At 35.1% G+C, this 18,877-nt stretch overlaps 2 protein-coding genes and 1 long non-coding RNA gene across 4 annotated transcripts; 2 read left to right on the forward strand and 1 right to left on the reverse strand.

Moving 5' to 3' along the window:
* Window positions 1-1,277: 1,277 nt before the first annotated feature.
* Window positions 1,278-7,716, forward strand: LOC110796214 (UPF0161 protein At3g09310). 2 transcript variants are annotated; one of them, XM_022001247.2, is made up of 5 exons: window positions 1,278-1,486; window positions 1,613-1,739; window positions 1,877-2,017; window positions 6,048-6,133; window positions 7,444-7,716. In XM_022001247.2, exons 1-4 carry the CDS (start codon window positions 1,343-1,345, stop codon window positions 6,104-6,106), a joined length of 471 nt encoding a protein of 156 aa, XP_021856939.1. In that variant the 5' UTR covers window positions 1,278-1,342; the 3' UTR covers window positions 6,107-6,133; window positions 7,444-7,716. The 2 variants fall into 2 exon arrangements, with proteins under 2 accessions (XP_021856939.1, XP_021856938.1); XM_022001246.2 differs by having other exon boundaries at window positions 1,279-1,486; window positions 7,440-7,716.
* A 2,444-nt stretch (window positions 7,717-10,160) lies between these two features.
* LOC110796235 (uncharacterized) lies at window positions 10,161-13,075 on the reverse strand. Its single transcript, XM_056828124.1, has 7 exons — window positions 12,877-13,075; window positions 11,353-11,684; window positions 11,053-11,256; window positions 10,857-10,964; window positions 10,684-10,765; window positions 10,497-10,598; window positions 10,161-10,365 (listed from the first exon to the last, which is right to left on the reverse strand). Exons 1-7 carry the CDS (start codon window positions 13,027-13,029, stop codon window positions 10,264-10,266), a joined length of 1,083 nt encoding a protein of 360 aa, XP_056684102.1. The 5' UTR covers window positions 13,030-13,075; the 3' UTR covers window positions 10,161-10,263.
* Window positions 13,076-15,369: 2,294 nt separating this feature from the next.
* Window positions 15,370-17,982, forward strand: LOC130460694 (uncharacterized). Its single transcript, XR_008920702.1, has 5 exons — window positions 15,370-15,735; window positions 15,821-15,887; window positions 15,985-16,092; window positions 16,653-16,717; window positions 17,672-17,982. It is a non-coding gene; the product is annotated as an uncharacterized lncRNA (long non-coding RNA).
* Window positions 17,983-18,877: the final 895 nt, after the last annotated feature.

Raw genomic sequence — 18,877 nt, forward strand, 5'->3', positions numbered from 1 at the left:
TGCGGGTGATGAGTAAAGCGGGTGAGGGATGGACCGGGTGGAGCGGATGAATACGGGTGATGGATGCGGATGATGCTCCTCCCAATCCAAATTCCACCCATTTCCATCCCTAACTGGCAGGGAGAGATTTGAGAGTTTTAGGTTTTGCCGTCTGTTTCTCCTCCTCTCCCCCAAATGATGCAGGAAACTCCTATTTATAGGAGTGAGTTGAACTTTTAGGGTTTTATATGTTTTGGGCTTCTTGAATTGGACTTGATAGTCATGACCCGTTTATAACAGTTTAACATATTTTGTTAGGTTTAACCATTAAAAATATTCGGGTTTGATTAAAATAACTAAAAATATGCTAAATTAATATGAGAACCCAAATCAATTAATTTAATAGAACGTCAAATGATTTTCGAGTCAATACTTTGACATTTGACCCAAATAATATCCAACGTGGCACGTTTTCCTTGCCTACAATAATATTTCACTTTTCTGTTATAATAAAATAACTAGTGTGTGGCCCGGGCGTTGTCCCGGGTTTTGAATTTTATTCGGATTTATTTGTTGTAAATATGTGACCACAAAAAAATGGTGTCGTCATAGAATTACAGGGGTGACACAAGATAGCGGCCGATTAACAACCTTTCAAGTGGAAACCCCACATCCGAAAATCGAAACAAAGTCGGATCCTTTTATTCATCATTAGTTAATTAATTACTATGGACATTATTAGTGCATCGTCCACCGAATGTAATTTTTATACTCATTGGTGGTCCTTATCATATTTTCTTCTCACATGCAAGGAGAAAATGTGAGAGAGTTTACGGTGCACCCGAGTGCATGTATATTGTTCTATAATTACTCAACCACCGTCAATGTTTCTCCTCTTACTCCTGCCTTTTTTGTTTTTGAGGCTTAATCTAGGAAAATAATAATTGTATAATTATAAATGAAGTAATCATTCCTTTTTTTTTTGCATTCACTTTTGTTCAATTTGTTATTTATTGTAAAAAGAACATATATGTTTATATAGAAAATATAACATAAGTTGTAGTTGGTTAAGATGGTAGGAAGTGTAACTTTTAACAAAGAGGTCTGGTGTTCGATCCTTACTACATGTGGTGACATGGCGTAATAAAGAGGGATATATATAACATGTATACGTTCTTAAGAAATGTTCTTTTAGTTATATACTAGTGTTCTTAAGGTGCACCATAACTCATTATGCACCGCAATCCACCTCCTAAATTGCGGTGAAGAATTACTGGATAAATATAAACGGTTAAATTTGGTGATGTACCAAAGCTAACAAGCAACAACCAAATTAGACAGTGCTCTAGTAGAACCCAAAAAAATGGCGGCTATTCAATCTCTAACTTTCTTCCGCTTCCATTCTTCTTCAGATATTTATCCTCTATCTTTAAGCTCTTCCCCTTCCCTTAAATTCCCTAAACACATCAAAATTTACAACTCCCAGCTGCACAATTTCCCCACTTCAGTAAGTTCAATTTTGCACAGTATTAAAAAAATATGACTGTTGATGATTTTTTTAACAATTTTCTCAATCTTCAGCAAATGAGTTTTCTTTATTTCTTTATTTAACTACTTTGTATTTTAAATACAGAGTAAAAAGTTTCAGCGACGTTTCTCTCCAATTTTGAATAAAATTGAGCCTGACCCAGATGAGGAAGAGGAAGTGCAGCAGAGTACAGGAGTTAAAGCTGCATTATCAATGCTTAATTTCTACAAGAGTGAGTGTTTTTTACACTTCGATTAATTTGTGTTGAATTGGGTTTAATTTTTTCAAATTAATGATAGAAATTAATTAGGGTTTTCAATTTCTGTATTACGAAATGAAATTTATATATTTTGCAATTTGAAATGGCAGGAGAAATATCACCATTGATGCCAAAGAGTTGCCGTTATGTGCCGTCTTGTAGCGAATATTCGATGATTGCTTACAAGAAATATGGGGTTGCTAAGGGTACTATCTTGACTGCTTGGCGCCTTTGTCGCTGCAACCCGCTTGGTATACTTATTTTTATCTGTCTTCTTTAGCTGCATTGGTTTGATTTACTCTCAAATATGCTCCTTGGTCTGATATATAGTCTCGTTGTTAGTGTATCGAGAACAAACTAGTAATGTGACAATTAAATCTTGGCGGAGGGAGTGTAGGTGTAAGAATGGTATGGAAAAATCCCTCCTACTCCGCACATAGTTGGGAATATAAACTTCAATAGTACTATTTGGCATAAGCACTCCAGAGTCCAGAGTGTTTAAGTTAACTTCATCTGTTTGATCGAATTGTATAGTTTAAGTCTATTTTTAGAAAAGTACTACTCCCTCCGTCCCGGAATACTTGACCTGTTTTCCTTATCGGGCCGTCCCTTAATACTTGACCTGTTTCTAAAAATGGAAATATTCTAACAATATTATATTATTTCTCACTCCACCCCTATTAACCTACCTACCCCCTACTCCATACAAAAAATAATTAAAAATTCAACCCCTACTCTCTCCCAACCCCACATCTTAACACATTTCCCACTAACTACATTAAAATAATACCCCACTATCAACTACTACCTATTAAATTAAATAAGTCAATTCAAGTATCTTAAACTCTGTGCCGGTCAAACCGGGTCGAGTATTCCAGGACGAAGGGAGTACAATTTCTATATTTGGAGGTGATAGAAGCTTCTAGGCTTTCGAGAAAAATAATCTAGGCTTTACTTTATTGTAGCTTTAGTTAGAGAGCTATGGCGGGATCCTAGTGATGATTCGTGTTCACTGGTGAGGTCTGGCCTTTTGACTGTGTTATTGATCCCTTGGTGTGCTTACTATCCAAGTGTCTAGTTATGTTTCCATGTTTACTAGGTTTTTATTTTGTATTTTTTACTTTAGTTTTTACCTTATCTTCAAATGTCAAATGCTTGAGGGATATTCTTTTTTGGCAACTAAAGTTGTACTGTTATAAAAAAAAAAACAGAATGAGTTTAAGTAAAAACAGCAATAGCTGCACCACAAATACACTGCCACGATCTAAGCTACAAGCTTACTAAAACATCAAAACATGAAGTAAAGTCAATCAACTAACCGATCGATCTGAGGATGTACAGGCTGTTCTGAAGATTATCTCTCTGAACACTTGATCTTCAGTCTGGCTCTTAGCAGCAAAAATCCTCTGGTTTCTCTGAATCCGCAAGCAATATACAGCTTCAGTAAATAAAGCTAAAAATTTCTTGCTCACTGTTCTGTTAATATTAACAGCTGTAGGCTGCAGCGCACTGTAGATCAAACAGTCTTAGAAATATTTGGCTCCAATAACTTTACAGACTAAATTCATAAGTAAGTGATGCAGATTTTTTCAATTTCTCTAATAACCTTTTTGGGTACTGTTGCGCTCACCTCTAGTGGCGGCCCAATCTGATGTTGGGATATAACCTCATAGTAGGGGTAACACAATGGTGTAGGAAACCTAGGGATTCTTATGCTTTTGAAATGCTTCAAAGTAGCTATGATGATTCATCTGGTTTGCACAGCTTTGCTAATTTGAAATTGTCTACTTAGGCACTTAGCTATGAAGTATACACAATTTCCTTTGCTGATGACAAATTAGTTCTTCTGATCAGGTTGGTTTTATTGAGCTCACTGATTACGGCTTTGCTGTTCCTTTGGTCCTTTAAGCTTGCTAGGTTGTGTAAAAAAGTCATAGCTCTTAAGGATTAAGCTCATAAGTTGACTTTTCTTAGACTGATCACACACTGAATGTCAGACTGTAATTGGACCCAAGGTTTGTACTAAATCAGTGTTTCTGTTCCACTGAAAGTAAAAAGAACACACATCCTACTTTAGCATTTCGGTTGTAGCTCACGTGCATGATGCCTTACCTCTGCTTGCTTGAGGTTGCATTGTTAGTTTTGTTACTGTGTCTGGAAGTTGTGGAAGTAGCTACAGTGAATCACCTACGCTACATAGCTTTGCTAAGTGGAAATGGTCTGGTTAGACACTTAGCTGTGCAATCCTCAAATTAGATTAGCTCCATTGAGCTCTCTAATACGACTTTGCTTGCTAGCTTGTTTAAGATGTCATCGCTCTTAAGGTTAAGTTTATAAGTTCACTTTTTGTACACTAAACACACGATCATTGTCAAAATGTAATTAGAGCTAGGGTTTGACTGTAATCAGTGTTTCCTATCCTTCGCATGGAACTAATCATTAAAATAGCCTCAGGTAAATCTTTATCTTATTTTAGACCCACTAAGTCACCTTGAGATTATTAACTAATACAATAATACTCCATCCATCTCATAATAGTGTGCCCCTTTCTTTTTGCACATTGTTTTAGGTAATTACTTGTAGTGTGATTATCAACTGTTTTAGGTAATTACTTGATGTGATGAGAGAGAGTGCAGTATTTTTTTTGGTTGAATGTGAGAGTGTGTTTTCCCATCACTTTAGGTAGTGGGATGAGAGAAGTACTCCCTCCGTCCCAACTTAATCGTCGCGCTATGCGATAAGTTATGGTAGGCTTATCTTTTAAAAGTAGATGTTATGAGAGATAATAGAAGAACTATTTTGATTGAATGAGAGAGAATATGTGGCCATAACTTAAAATATTAGTGGCCCATGCCATAAAAGGAAGTGTGGACGTAAATTTGGAGGAAGTATGGAGTATTAAAAAAATTAGTGGACTCTTGTCAAAATAGAAAGGGGGAAATTAAATTGGGACAAAAACAAAAGGAAAGTGGGGACACTAAATTGGGATAAAGGGAGTACAACATTTTTGCAAAATTAAGCTTAGTTAATCAAAATTGTAAGATTGATCGAGTTTACCGGCAAAACATTCGATAATACATGATAAAAGTTCAAAGACTGTAAATTGTGCCCCCATCCATTAGTAATATTAACGGTTACCTAATTACATACCTTTCAAGTATCATTATCAATTTAAAATAATTAAGTGATACTCCCTCTGTTCCATATTAGTTTTTTTACACTTCTATTTTTTTTGGGAAAGACCCCACAATTTTAATACCTCTCATTTTCCACTACCAAGAAGTTAGGATCTTACACTATCTCACGTTCGAATTAAAAAAATACTACCCTGTCTTCTTTCACATCTACTTTTTCTATAAGATAATACCTCATTGTCTCCTTTCACGTCTATTTTTTAATAAAATCAATACTATATATTAAAAGGCGTTTCTACAAATGTCTACATGTCACGTGTCGCTCTTCCTCAATCCAAATGTCCATGTTATCAATCCATTTTCACTTAAAAAATGAAATATGGTTTGCATAAGATCAAACCTGCGACCTGCAATTGAGCATTATCCAATTGAGCTATAATATTTTACATGTTATATTTGTAAAATTAATATCAATACAATATAGAATAATGATCTTGTGAAAATAAATTCAAACGTAATTTCATTAAAGAATATAATAATTAATTGTTCTTCACATAATACTTCGGGGCATCGCCAGGGCCCAACTACTTATACTTTACAAAAGCTTTGATAACCCAACTACTAGTAATATTTGATAACCAACCAACTTATCTTCTAAAACTTTGTGCCATGAGGCCCCTGACAAGTGTCAAAACTATGAGGGAGTATTAATTTGTAGCCTAAAATCGTTTTATGTAATATATATGCAAAGAAACTACAAGGAACAGGTAAAAGGACCCGGTAACTTAGACCCAAATGATTCACATTTGAACTACTTTTTCATCTTATGGTGCAGTCGTGGAAAGAGCATGCTTTTGTGCAATGGTAAAGATAACGATACTTCAATATATCAATTTGTTTCGGCTTTATAAATTGTGTTCCTAACTGATCTAGTTAGTTAAATAAGTGTTAAGCTATGTCACTTACATTCTATAGTTGTTTCAATGGATTAAAACAAAGGAACTAAAACAGTAAAGTGGCTGAAATACATTGCAAATTGAGACATTATTGTTTAAAGGTGTGCTTATTTACATGTATTTATTAAAGGTGTGCGTGTGCTTTACTTATTATATACTTTGCAAAAGCTTACTTCTTATGTATATTTCAGGTGGATCCGGCTTTGATCCCCCAAGATGGTTTGGCGAAGAGAGGGCATCAGAGGAGTGAAACCTTTGATTGTCTTCATACAAATAGGTAATTTTTATTTCCTATACCATTTAAATTTAGTTGGCTGACACTTAGCCAAATACCCTTACTATGCGTGTATTAGTTTTATGCGGAGATCGAACCTGTGTAGCTGCGTGTTCTTGATATAATTTTTGTCATGCGTAATGCAAAAGGTAGTTTACTTGTACGAAGTATGCGTGAAAAAAATGCTTAAAAGGGACGCTAGTATTATCTGGACGCTAATTTTATTTTGTGTGATATATCATCAAAGTTATCAGGAACTTAAGATGAATCCTTTGTTCCCTTTCAGTAGTTTGACTAGAGTGAAAACTGAAAATTTGTGGAAAGATAAATAAAATAAAAACAGAAATAAGTTGATTGAGATTGAAATGAAGGGAAAAGAAGGTCAAGTAATTAGCATCTCCCATAGGACAATTCCAGAGTATATAATATCACCAATCAGTTGCTTCAGAAAATTATATGCAGACTGAAACAATATTTCTGTTTGTGGGTTATGGAGGTGTCGAAGAGGTTTTGGACACTTCTTAAAATTTTGGAATGCTTTTGTCCTTAAGATTCATAAAAATGTATGGTTAATAATGCTTATTTGCCGTAATTGTGCAAGCTTAAGGTAAATGTGACATCATTGTTTTCTTCTTGTGGAGATAATTGATAAAGGGAATAAAATTAAGGTCATTGAACTAGTATTCCTTTATCAACAAATTAAACCAACCAATGATTATAATGGTCAGTAAAGGTCGTATCTACTAGCTTGGAGTTGTGAACTTCGTAGGAAAGTGTGAACCATAAGCTAGTTTGGATAAGGGGTTTCGTTTTGAAAAGAGTCACAAAAGAGGATTATTGATTTATTGTTTTAAAAAGAAGTTCAAGGTTTAAAAAAATCTAGGGGTTAGAATTTCAAATAGGGATAAAGAGGGAAGCTAGGAAATACATCAATACTATATATTAAAAGATATTTCTAAGAAAGTTTTATATGACATATGTGGCGTTCTGCTTATGAGTGTCATTAATTTCATGTAATCTTCCAATACATAATTTTTTTGTCAAATATGGTTGCATAATGTTTGACCCCCAACCTTGAGTTTAAACATTAAAGCCTTCACCACTAAGACATGACACGTTTCATGTTATTATTGCGAAAAAAAATAAGTAAATACAATTGTTATTAGTGTAGCAACCCGGGGCATCCTCCGGACCTAAAAATTAGTTGAGAATTAAAAACCATCAAAAACCATCGAGCATACTGTTGGTATACACTCACCTATTACTACTGCTAATCTTATTCTTTCTTCTGTACTACATAACGTCAAAGCAAGGAGCAGCAGTGCAAGCAGCAACAACAATGATCATGTTCAACCAGCAGTACAACATTCTAGAAGCTTCCCACATGATCAGTTTCATCACACACCTACAGCTCTAACAACTTGCCTTAAATCTAGGGAGTCAGTTAGTCATTCTGTTAGGCTGCATCCTTGTGTACATATAGAGTGCTCTCATTGGATGCAACACATCATCCTTAGAATGTATATATATTATTCTTGCTGTACGAATTCAATCATAAATCAAATAATAGAATTCTGTTTGATCAAGTTCTTAGAACTCTCTCTCTCTCAAAGTTTACTGTAATACAGTTTTAGCAAAGAAATCAACCTAAGTGTTGATTTCTAATACATACCAACTGCTTGTTGGTTCAGTGCGTGTTCGATCCCCTACAGTAACAACTTGGAGGGGACTGGAACCTAACCACCCTAACTCGCCCCGAATCCGGATTAGCCCTAAGGGTAAACTGGGTGTTGACACCAAAAAAAAAAAAAGAAAAAAAAAAACCATCAAACATAAACCAAACAGCTAGATTAAGCAAGTCCGCCCTAGTCACCTCTTTCGACTTAATTAGGCAGTAAAATTATCAAATTGAACGGTCTAGACTTTTATTAGACGACAATAATCATGCAAGATTATAGACTAATCCGGAACATAGGGATAAGGTTCAACTTAATGAATGACCATGAAACAAAGTCAGAGGCATCAAGCATACATCAATTTGTGCACTATTGAAGTATTGAACAAGCAAACACCCTAAGTTTTCAACGATTTACTTGAAAACTCCCCAACAAAAGTCCCAAGTCAACCCGTAACAAAGACAACCAGGCTTCCAACCAACCCCCACTGAAAGCACTACTAGAGGTGAAGCCAGAATTTTTGTACAAGGAGGGCCGAAATTTGTACAGGAATACTTGTCTAATTCCCTAAAATAAAATACTAGAATTTCAATATATCAAACCAACTATTTTTTTTTGTTGTTGTTTAGTATCGTAGAATGTAAATTGACCTAAAATTCTTAATATTTTAAAATACTAACACTAAAATACTTGGACACCTGCTTAGTACCGTTAAATATAAAATATCTAGGTAATAACAGTTAAGTATTTACTTTGTAAATATTTACTTTGGACAACATAACTTATTCTCTACCTCCATACTATAACAATAAAAGTAATGAAAATTACTCAAAGACAATAAAACAAGTTTGAAAAATGAATATAAGTCCATAATGGGTTTCGTAAACAAGGAACAATAGATGTATCAAATTAAGAATAAAAATGCTACATAGAAAAGCCTAGTAGGAATCGAACATGCAACTAGCAACATGACAACTTGTTATTACTACCAACTCAGCTAAATAAAATGGATAGTTTATAGCTGCAACTTTAATTATATATCTACAATCTCGTTGGGGCCATGGCCTACCAAGGCCCCCATATAGCTTCGCCACTGAGCACTACTAACTCATGTTGTTGAAAACTAATTTGATCACTATGTATTGGAAAGAAGTATTCATTTCCAAGAAGTCAAAGTAGAAATTTAAAATCAAGTCATTGCTAGTTTCATCATAACTATCAAATCTATAGACAAATCATTCCACAAGACAATGATCAATAAAATAACAACCAACAAGCTCAATCTTAGAAAATCTAGAAAAATCAAAAGAAACAAGGTAAAATAGAGATTGAAGATCAAAATTACATATTTTTGGGGTTTTTTGATTAATGGAAGAACAACAAACAAAGCTAGAAATAAACAATGAAAATTAGAAGAAAAGTTAGGGAGATTTTACCAATGAAGCTTCAAATCTAAGGGCTTGTTTGGTTGACATGGGAATTTAATTTCCATAGGAAGTTGTAATTCAAGGGAAATTAGTTCCCTTGTTAAATTCATGGGAGTTTCTCTAAGTTGTTTGGTTGGCAACATGAGAATTAGAAATTCCCATGATCTTTGATTGACCAAGGGGGGGCTAGGTATTTACTTCCCATGTTTTGTAGGAATTCAAAATTCCCATGAATTCCAACTTCCTCCATTTCTACTTTTTTATGTCAACCAAACAACTAGCCAATCTATAAATTCCCATGAATTCCCGCTTCTCCCATTTTTAAATGTCAACCAAACAACCCCCAAGAGTATTCCAGATCCCCAGAACAATTCACTAGTAGAAAAAACCCTTATTGCAGCGGGCTTTTAGACCCCTGTTGCAGCGTACATCGTATGCTGCAACTGGGGGGCCTGCAACAACTCTGAACTTGTTGCAGCGTACAAGTTCGCTGCAAAAAGTGATTTGTTGCAGCGGGCTTTTAGATGTACGCTGCAACAAGTGCCAAAAAATTGGCAAAATTTTGGACTTGTTGCAGCGTACATATAAAAGCCCGCTGCAACACACTCAACTTTTTGCAGCGTACATTTATTTGTACGCTGCAACAAGTCTGAATTACTCAATTTTTTGCAGCGTACATTTATTTGTACGCTGCAACAAGTCTGAATTTTTGCGAAATTTTTTTCCCTTGTTGCAGCGTACAACATATATGTACGCTGCAAAAAAGCACTTTTGGCGGGAAAATTCTAATTTTGTTTAGGGATACCTAGAGTGCCTTGCACCAAATATAGAAACCTGTCAAAACAATAATAGAATAACGCAACCTGTATAACAAATATAAAAACAACAACTGGAGTTTTGTATATATCCCAAAACCAAAAGTGCACATACCGATACATTTAAATATATTTACGTTCCAATTTCAACGTACGCATACATTTTAACATAAAAGATTGTTCTATAACATCTAAACCAACACGATCAAACGCCCTCAGGTCAATAATAAATACTTGGTGGTAAAAAACTTCGCCCATTGCTCACGAACCACATCAATTTCCTCACTAGCATAAGGCGCAGTCCTCGGAGTATAGACCTTACAAAAACAAAAAATTGATGGAGCATTAGATCGATTAAATGCAAATGAAATGTCACATTTTAACATTCAAGCAACTAATGACAATGTATTAATAGTCTAGAATACGAATCAATTAGTTACTTAATTACCTCATCTAGCCGGCCTTCATAGTCATGTTGTAACGTGACTATCTCTAACATGAACTTCATAACGTAATAGCCACACTCAGTTCCGCCGATTTGTTGAGCACACTGATTAAGAAACATAATACTTTATCTTGCAAGGCCAATAATTAATAAAAACAAAGCAAAAAGCTAATTAAGAAACATGTTATACCTCTATATGAATGGGTTTACACGACTTAAAACTCGTTTTATTCGGACAATGCCCACCATTGCACTTGTACACTTGGTATGCCCTAGAAAATTAACGAAACATGGGTACTCATGAATATGATTTTGGCTTAGGTTTCTTAAAGACTAATGTAATTTGTAAGCAAAAGAACTTACAAACTCAAGATTCCCCATGCATAATCTGTTCGACGTGGATCTCTAGCAGAATCGAAAATATATACATAACCTCTACGTAGGTCCATCACGTATAAATTCCAATGATTTCTGTATAATTTATAAATGATATATTAAATATTTAATAACAATAATAATTAATATTTTATATGAAACTTATATAATATAACACACTTACTCTTGATTATATGGGATTAAAAACCAATTAGTTAGGTTAGGATTACCCATCTTCTCCTTTTCAATTTCAGCTTGGAAAATGTTTTTCAAATACATTGTTGGCGCTCCAGGGTCGGCCTTGATTCTAGTGCTTGACATAATCTCGGGACAAATGAACGAAATCCGAGACATTTCAAATGATTTGGCATGATCGTGCAATAAACACCTACAAAATAAACAAGATTACACTATTAAGATCGATAAAGAGAAAAAACTTCAAAGAAATAATAGTTATATTAACAACAATAAAACATTTAATTACAATATGTAGACTTGGATCGCTGAAATGTTTAAGCACGCCCCGCGAAGGAACTCTCCTATATCAGACGCAGTTATGTATGTTTCTTGATCAAAATCCGAGTGCCAAACTGAGGCCGCCAATGGGATGGTAGTATTATCATATATATCATCAGGCGCCGAAGTCATGATAAACTGCAAGTATTTGCATGACGGGCCAAGACCTTGAATTGCATCGTGTACAAGTCCCGCTTTCTTGCTTTTGGTGGTTGATTCTTGTGTTTTACGATCACAACTACCCACGACCTCTAAGTTGGACTTAGGCTTAGAATTCGACTTCTTTGGATGCGAAAATTCCTATAACAATAGTCAATTAACATTAGTCATGTAATAAGAATCAAATGAGTCCTTAGGTTCTTTAGTTCAAATTTGGGAGCGAAAATGTCATTTTAGCTCAATATATGACCTATAACGACCCAACGAGCCTTAAATGTGCATAAATAGGTTCGAATGAGTTTTAGAAACTTAAAACTATGCATATTAGTCATGTAATAAGAATCAAATGAGTCCTTAGGTTCTTTAGTTCAAATTTGGGAGCGAAAATGTCATTTTAGCTCAATATATGACCTATAACGACCCAACGAGCCTTAAATGTGCATAATTAGGTTCGAATGAGTTTTAGAAACTTAAAACTATGCATATTAGTCGTGTAATAAGAATCAAATGAGTCCTTAGGTTCTTTAGTTCAAAGTTGGGAGCGAAAATGTCATTTTAGCTCAATATATGACCTATAACGACCCAACGAGCCTTAAATGTGCATAAATAGGTTCGAATGAGTTTTAGAAACTTAAAACTATGCATATTAGTCATGTAATAAGAATCAAATGAGTCCTTAGGTTCTTTAGTTCAAAGTTGGGAGCGGAAATGTCATTTTAGCTCTATATATGACCTATAACGACCCAACGAGCCATAAATGTGCATAAATAGGTTCGAATTAGTTTTAGAAACTTAAAACTATGCATATTAGTCATGTAATAAGAATCAAATGAGTCCTTAGGTTCTTTAGTTCAAAGTTGGGAGCGGAAATGTCATTTTAGCTCAATATATGACCTATAACGACCCAACGAGCCTTAAATGTGCATAAATAGGTTCGAATGAGTTTTAGAAACTTAAAACTATGCATATTAGTCGTGTAATAAGAATCAAATGAGTCCTTATGTTCTTTAGTTCAAATTTGGGAGCGAAAATGTCATTTTAGCTCAATATATGACCTATAACGACCCAACGAGCCTTAAATGTGCATAATTAGGTTCGAATGAGTTTTAGAAACTTAAAACTATGCATATTAGTCATGTAATAAGATTAAAATGAGTGTTTAGGTTCTTTAGTTCAAAGTTGGGAGCGAAAATGTCATTTTAGCTCAATATATGACCTATAACGACCCAACGAGCCTTAAATGTGCATAATTAGGTTCGAATGAGTTTTAGAAACTTAAAACTATGCATATTAGTCGTGTAATAAGAATCAAATTTTTTATTCGTTCATAAACCTGTGATCCTGTCAAAGGCGTACGAGCTACTCTTTCCTCGTGTAACCCATTGAATTCTTTCTTCTTCTTACGATAAGGGTGATATCGACTGAGGTGCTTCCTGAAATCTGGGTAAACATTTTTCTTGAAATTATGCAACCATGTGGGCTTCATGTCCTCTTCACATATAGGGCATGCTTGTTCTCCTTTGGTTTTGTATCCAGACAAGTTTCCATATGCCGGAAAATCATTTATGGTACAAAAAACCATAGCTCGCAATGTAAAGCTTGAATTGGTGTGTGCATCGAACATTGAAACACCTTCATTCCACAATAATTTCAAATCATCTATGAGTGGAGCCAGGTACACATCTATGTCATTTCCAGGTTGCTTAGGCCCCGAGATGAGGAGTGATAACATGATATGCTTCCGCTTCATACACAGCCATGGAGGAAGATTATAAATTGCTAGAAGAACCGGCCATGTGCTATGTTGACTGCTTAGAGTTCCATATGGATTCACACCATCTGCACATAAAGCAAGCCTTAGATTTCTAACCTCCTTACCAAATTCAGGATATTTCTTATCAATATTTCTCCATTGAACAGAATCTGCAGGATGTCGAAGGAGTCCATCTTTCTTCCTCACTTCCGCATGCCACCTTAAGTTTTTTGCTTGTTTCTTCAATGAAAACATACGCTCAAACCTAGGTATGATTGGAAGATACCACAAAGACTTAGCAGGCGGGCCCCTCTTAGCTGAATTTGCCCCTTTGCGTTTGTAACGAGATGCGCCGCATGTTGGACACTCATCCAAATGTTCATGCTCTTTTCTGTAAAGCATACAATCATTTGGGCAAGCATCTATCTTGTCGACCTCTAAGCCTAAGGGACACATCAATTTCCTGGCATAATAGGTAGAGGTGGGATATCATTCCCTTCCGGCAAAAATTCACCTACCCACTCCAATAAGGTGTCAAAGTGTTCATCTCTCCAACCACCTTTACATTTGAGGTTGTAAAGTATTGACACACATTCCAACTTGCTGAATTTTGTACAACCGGGATACAATGGAGTTTCAGCAGCCTTTGATACTTGTTCGAACATCTGAGGTCGTTCGTCCAAGTGATCTTTCAGCCCATCCATCATCTCATTTATTTCATCATCTTCTTCCTCATCATCATCCGTCTCATTATTCTCATAAATATCATCATCACTCTCATTACTCTGAACATCAAATTCATGGACACTAGAACTTGGACGATCAGGTATTGTTTCACCATGCCAAAACCAAACATGGTAATCTTGCTTAAACCCACGGCGAAATAAATGATCCTCAATTTCATCAATGTCACCTAACCGCTTGATATTGTTACAATCACGGCAGGGACAATAGATTTTTTCGGCTTTTGTACTCCGTTGGTGTGCTAAAGCACATCTAATGAACTCTGCGACCCCACTCAAGTATTCTGCCGTAGTATGGTCACCATACATCCAACGACGACTCATTACTAATAACAACAACAAAAGGTTCCACACATAAACACATATATTAAGAAGTCACAAAATCATTAAGAAGTTCCGCAAATCTTTGGTTACATCATTTAAGTTTATCAATGCTTCACTGAAGTGATATTAGAAGTCCAAAAACAGTCCTAATAAGTAAAACGGAATGGATACTTAAGCATAGAATACTAATGTACACGTTTTATTATTACACTTACTATACTTATCCAAATTTTATTTATCGTAAAAATGATATGCACTTACTGTACTATTGATTTCAACTTTCAAAAGAGGAAAAGAGAAATTTTATGAAGATAATTAGATATATCAATACCTTATGCAATTGTTGAAATTCGAACAAGCACGATGATAGATTATGCTGGCAGTACGATCATCGCCCCTCTCTTCAACCATATGCGTATCTACCCATCTTCACAATTAACTGCAAATTAAAGAAATAATTGAAAAACAGCCAAAAAAATCAAAATAAAAACGAAAATCAAAACGAAAATCAAAACGAAACTCAAAACGAAAATCAAAACGAAAATCAAACGAAAATAGTTCGAGGGCCAAATTCAGATATTTCTCATAGAATGCATGTAACAGGAAATTAACTATCTACCACATCACCACGTAGCAATCACATTATTCAAGTTATTGGCATTAACGCAGCATTCAAGTGCGGAACTAAGTGCTTACGTAACCTCGGGGAAGGAAGAAGGGTAATGCCAGAATAAAATCCTGTAACCTGGGCTGTAAGAAGCCTTTCATATATGCTGATAGGCTTCAGTCGGCAAAAATGTGGTGTTATTTATCCTTTAAACCTATTGGAATCAGATATCTCTTTTGCCTAATAATGGAGGAGGTTGAAAAATACTCTAGGAACTTCCTTTACTGTAATCCCCCGTAATTTTATATATTTTGTTTATATATTTTAACGTATATTAATACATTTAAATATAATTTACGGATTTCGGAAATGAATGTGTAATTAAAATATAATTATTTTATTTCATTTTGAATAATTTTAATGATTTATGAAATCAAAATGTATTTTTGAATTTTACGTTAAAACGAATTCGAATTTCGAAATCACGTTCGATTGAAATTAGCAAGCAACCCTAACCATTTCGGATTCAATAACCTAAACCCTACTCCTAGCCCAATTGGGTAAAAGCCCAAACCAATAAAAATACTCCCTCCCCTTTTCTAATGCACGTGAACCCAAAGAAACACAAAAAAAAAAAAAAAAAACCCTCCTCTTGCTCCTTCACTGTTCACGTAACAAGCACCAAACCCTCAACACCCTCCTCCTTGCTGCCGCTGCTCACGCCGCCGGACCCACCAGCACGTCACCGGCATCCCGTCGCCACTGGTAACGCTCACCTTCTCTCTTGTCGTTCTCTTTCTCTTGTTCGTTTTCTTGATCTCCTCCTCAACCGGTTCTTGTTCTCGCACAGCACCACCACCACGCTGAGCGCTCGTGGTTCGGCAATAACCGCCGTCCTCGTCGTCCACCCTTGCACGGTAGATTCCTCCTCCTTATTTCCGTTCTCCCGTCGTGTTTTCCTTTCTTTCGTTTCCTTTTCATGGCTCTCAAACCATGCCTTGATTGTTTTGCCAGCAACACCACCTCGCCGCACCGCCGCGTGCCGCCCAGCCTTCCTCGCCGCACCGCCGCGTGCCGCCCAGCCTTCCTCGTCGCCGGCAGTTCTCCCCCTTCCCTTATTCGGTTAAACCCTTAAACCCTAGACTAATTGAATGTCTTAATTGTATATATTTTTAGCTTAAATTATGATTCTTGAATTTAGATTATAAGTCTCATGGTTTAATTTGCAAATTTCAGATTTTTACACGTGCGTAATTGAATTATTAATTTTCAGATTCGTATATTATAATTTAAACAATATTATTTTATTTTCAGATTATATAAATGCATTGAAATATTAGTTTTTTGATTGATTAAAGTATGAAATTCAAGGTTTTTATGATTGTAAATCATGGTAGGTCGAGTATGGATTATTAAATTTGTTGTTTCAATGTACTAGGGACGTAGATTGACCATGGTGAAGCTTTTAAATGAATCTATAGTGCGGAAAATTTAAAGTACGATGTTTGCAAAAGTTTTCAACGAATTTCAATAACTAATTCAACAATTATGATTCTAGGAAATCAAATGTTTAAGTTTTGATATTGGGGAAAGTTCTAAATATGCTTAGGATGCAATTAGAATGCTTTATTATGGTTGTCAATGATCAGAAATTGATTGAGATTATTTATTGGTTGTTTTAGGCGGAGAATTCTCTTTAGGCGACTTTTGAAAGTGTTAAAGTGGCCTATCAGTTTGTTTACACAAGGTACGTACATACCTGTGTGCTTGGAATGTGTGCTAATTGTTGAAACCATGTGTATTATTGATGAACCTGGTTATGTTAATGTTGTTGATGAACTTAGTCGGGTTGAAACTGCATGTTTGATACTGTTGGATGAACATATTAAACCTTTATTGCATTTTGAGGATTATAACATGTTAGTATGGAAGATTGATGCAAACATGTTTGATTGGGAACACTAGATTGTTTAGTATATAATTCAGATCAGTTAATTGTTGTTCCCTTTTTAGCTTTTCACTACTTTATGAGGGCGGAGGACCTCATTTAGTAAGTTGAAACCTTATACCCATATTCAGGGGTTAATTAGTATTAAAGAAAAGATTGGAGTTAATTGGAATGAGTCTTGTTAGATGCCTTTGTGATCACTTACTCAATTCCAAGATAAAAACAGTTATAAATAAATGTGAGTTGCATGCCTTATGTGATTGTTGAGTCATAACAGGGTGTCAATTTGTAAATCATGTAAAGTGAAACTGAGTAGCAATAGCTTTAGACTGTGCACGTCTAAAGTGACGGACAAACAGGAGTTGGGGTTCATGGTGGTAGCCCATGGCCTTTCATTCGGACCGGATTGATCACCGCGTCCTATTTTCAGTCAAACGTTCCTCGATATCGCAGGTCACTGAGGTTACGGAGTCGCGCCCGTACCTCGCCTAGCTAGAAAACTCGGTCCATTGCCTATTTAAATTAAAATAATGTTATTGTTATAAAAAGTCTAGTCCAGTCTAGCTTAGTCTAATTAGGTATGGTCGTTAGATTATCATGCTTTGTTTGCCCTTAATTATGTTAATAGTATCATGTTAGGATTTTTATTGCTTTAGTATGTAGTACTCAGCTTTGCTGATTACGTGCTTGTTTGTGTGTGTTGATCATGGCTATGCCTTATTGATCCTGTGATGACCCATTTCTGGTGAGCAGTCTCTAAGGATCAATAAGCATTGCCCATCTACAGGTTTGAAGATGATGCATCATTGGGATCGGGATTAGAGAGCTTGTAGTTCTATTTGTTTAATTAAGTGATTCAATTTGTTAACTTGAATTTGAAACTTGTCGTACTATTCGTATTTCCTTATTTCAGTTAATTGTTTTGGACCTAATATGTAATAGATTAATTATGAACCCAAAAGTTAGTTTTATGTTTTCCGCTGCAAAATTCTGAATAAGCCGTACGTTTTTACACGGGCGATAATACTTTGATAATTCCCTACAGTTATACTTAAAAAGAGGTTATTTTAGAAAATGGGAATTGTCGGGGTGTTACAAAGTGGTATTTTTGAGCTAAAGGTTTTTACTGACATTTCGTGTCTACCTTTTATATCTTAGGCGCCTAACCAACTAATTAGTTATGTAAAAGTAATTTCACACTAGTGAATAAATTTAAAGTTATTAGCTAGAAATGTTTGAATTTATTTTAATATTGACTCTTGAATCGTGCTTTGAAATACGTTTTTATGCGAATAAATGTATTTCGATTCTTTTGAAATTTAAATTAATATTTCAAAAAAAAAAAAAAAAAAAAAAAAAAAAAAAAAAAATTTTTACTGCTGCTGCTACAGTACCGTAAAAAAAAAAAAAAAAAAAAAAATTTATTTAATTATTTATCGTTTAATAATTATTCTTTTAATCAATCTAATTCTTATAAATCATTCTTGTTTATCCTTTTATACTTCAATGTTTCATATACTATGATTATTTTGAGAGTTGGGTAGTATAGGAAAAGGCATATAGAATAGAAGCATTGTGCATGCATTATGTCAACATGATTGTAATTTCTCTACCTGCTAACTGTCGTGTCTTCCCTATGCATTGCGATTGATATATATATTCTTACTTATTGTGTGTTGTGGGATCATACGGTAAGTGAGAGTACTAATTACTAACATAGAAACTATGTTTAATTGTTATAGATCACTAATCATGTCTGGCATACAAGGAAATAGAATAGGGAGCAATTCTAACCCTATTGTTCTAAGCGATGATGAAAATGAAATGGATTACGAGTCTGACATTAACAGTTACACCAGCCATGAACTTGTTTTGCGTCGAGTTTTAAGAGCAGGAGAACCTGATAGTGATGATGAAGCCCTTCGTGAATTTGATCGTGCTAGAGGGCAAACTAGAGTC

The sequence above is a fragment of the Spinacia oleracea genome, chromosome 5 (genome assembly GCF_020520425.1).
Source record: "Spinacia oleracea cultivar Varoflay chromosome 5, BTI_SOV_V1, whole genome shotgun sequence".
NCBI classification, from domain to species: Eukaryota; Viridiplantae; Streptophyta; class Magnoliopsida; order Caryophyllales; family Amaranthaceae; genus Spinacia; species Spinacia oleracea.

What these genes read in the sequence shown, in the direction of transcription:
- LOC110796214 (XM_022001247.2), top strand. Translation starts at nt 1,343, where the DNA reads ATGGCGGCTATTCAATCTCTAACTTTCTTCCGCTTCCATTCTTCTTCA. An exon ending in AATGCTTAATTTCTACAAGA is followed by an intron (nt 1,740 to 1,876) that starts GTGAGTGTTTTT and finishes TTGAAATGGCAG; the next exon opens with GAGAAATATCACCATTGATG. An exon ending in TTGTCGCTGCAACCCGCTTG is followed by an intron (nt 2,018 to 6,047) that starts GTATACTTATTT and finishes TGTATATTTCAG; the next exon opens with GTGGATCCGGCTTTGATCCC.
- LOC110796235 (XM_056828124.1), bottom strand. Translation starts at nt 13,029, where the DNA reads ATGAAGCCCACATGGTTGCATAATTTCAAGAAAAATGTTTACCCAGAT. An exon ending in CGCCTTTGACAGGATCACAG is followed by an intron (nt 11,685 to 12,876) that starts GTTTATGAACGA and finishes CTATTGTTATAG; the next exon opens with GAATTTTCGCATCCAAAGAA. An exon ending in GCGATCCAAGTCTACATATT is followed by an intron (nt 11,257 to 11,352) that starts GTAATTAAATGT and finishes TTTATTTTGTAG; the next exon opens with GTGTTTATTGCACGATCATG.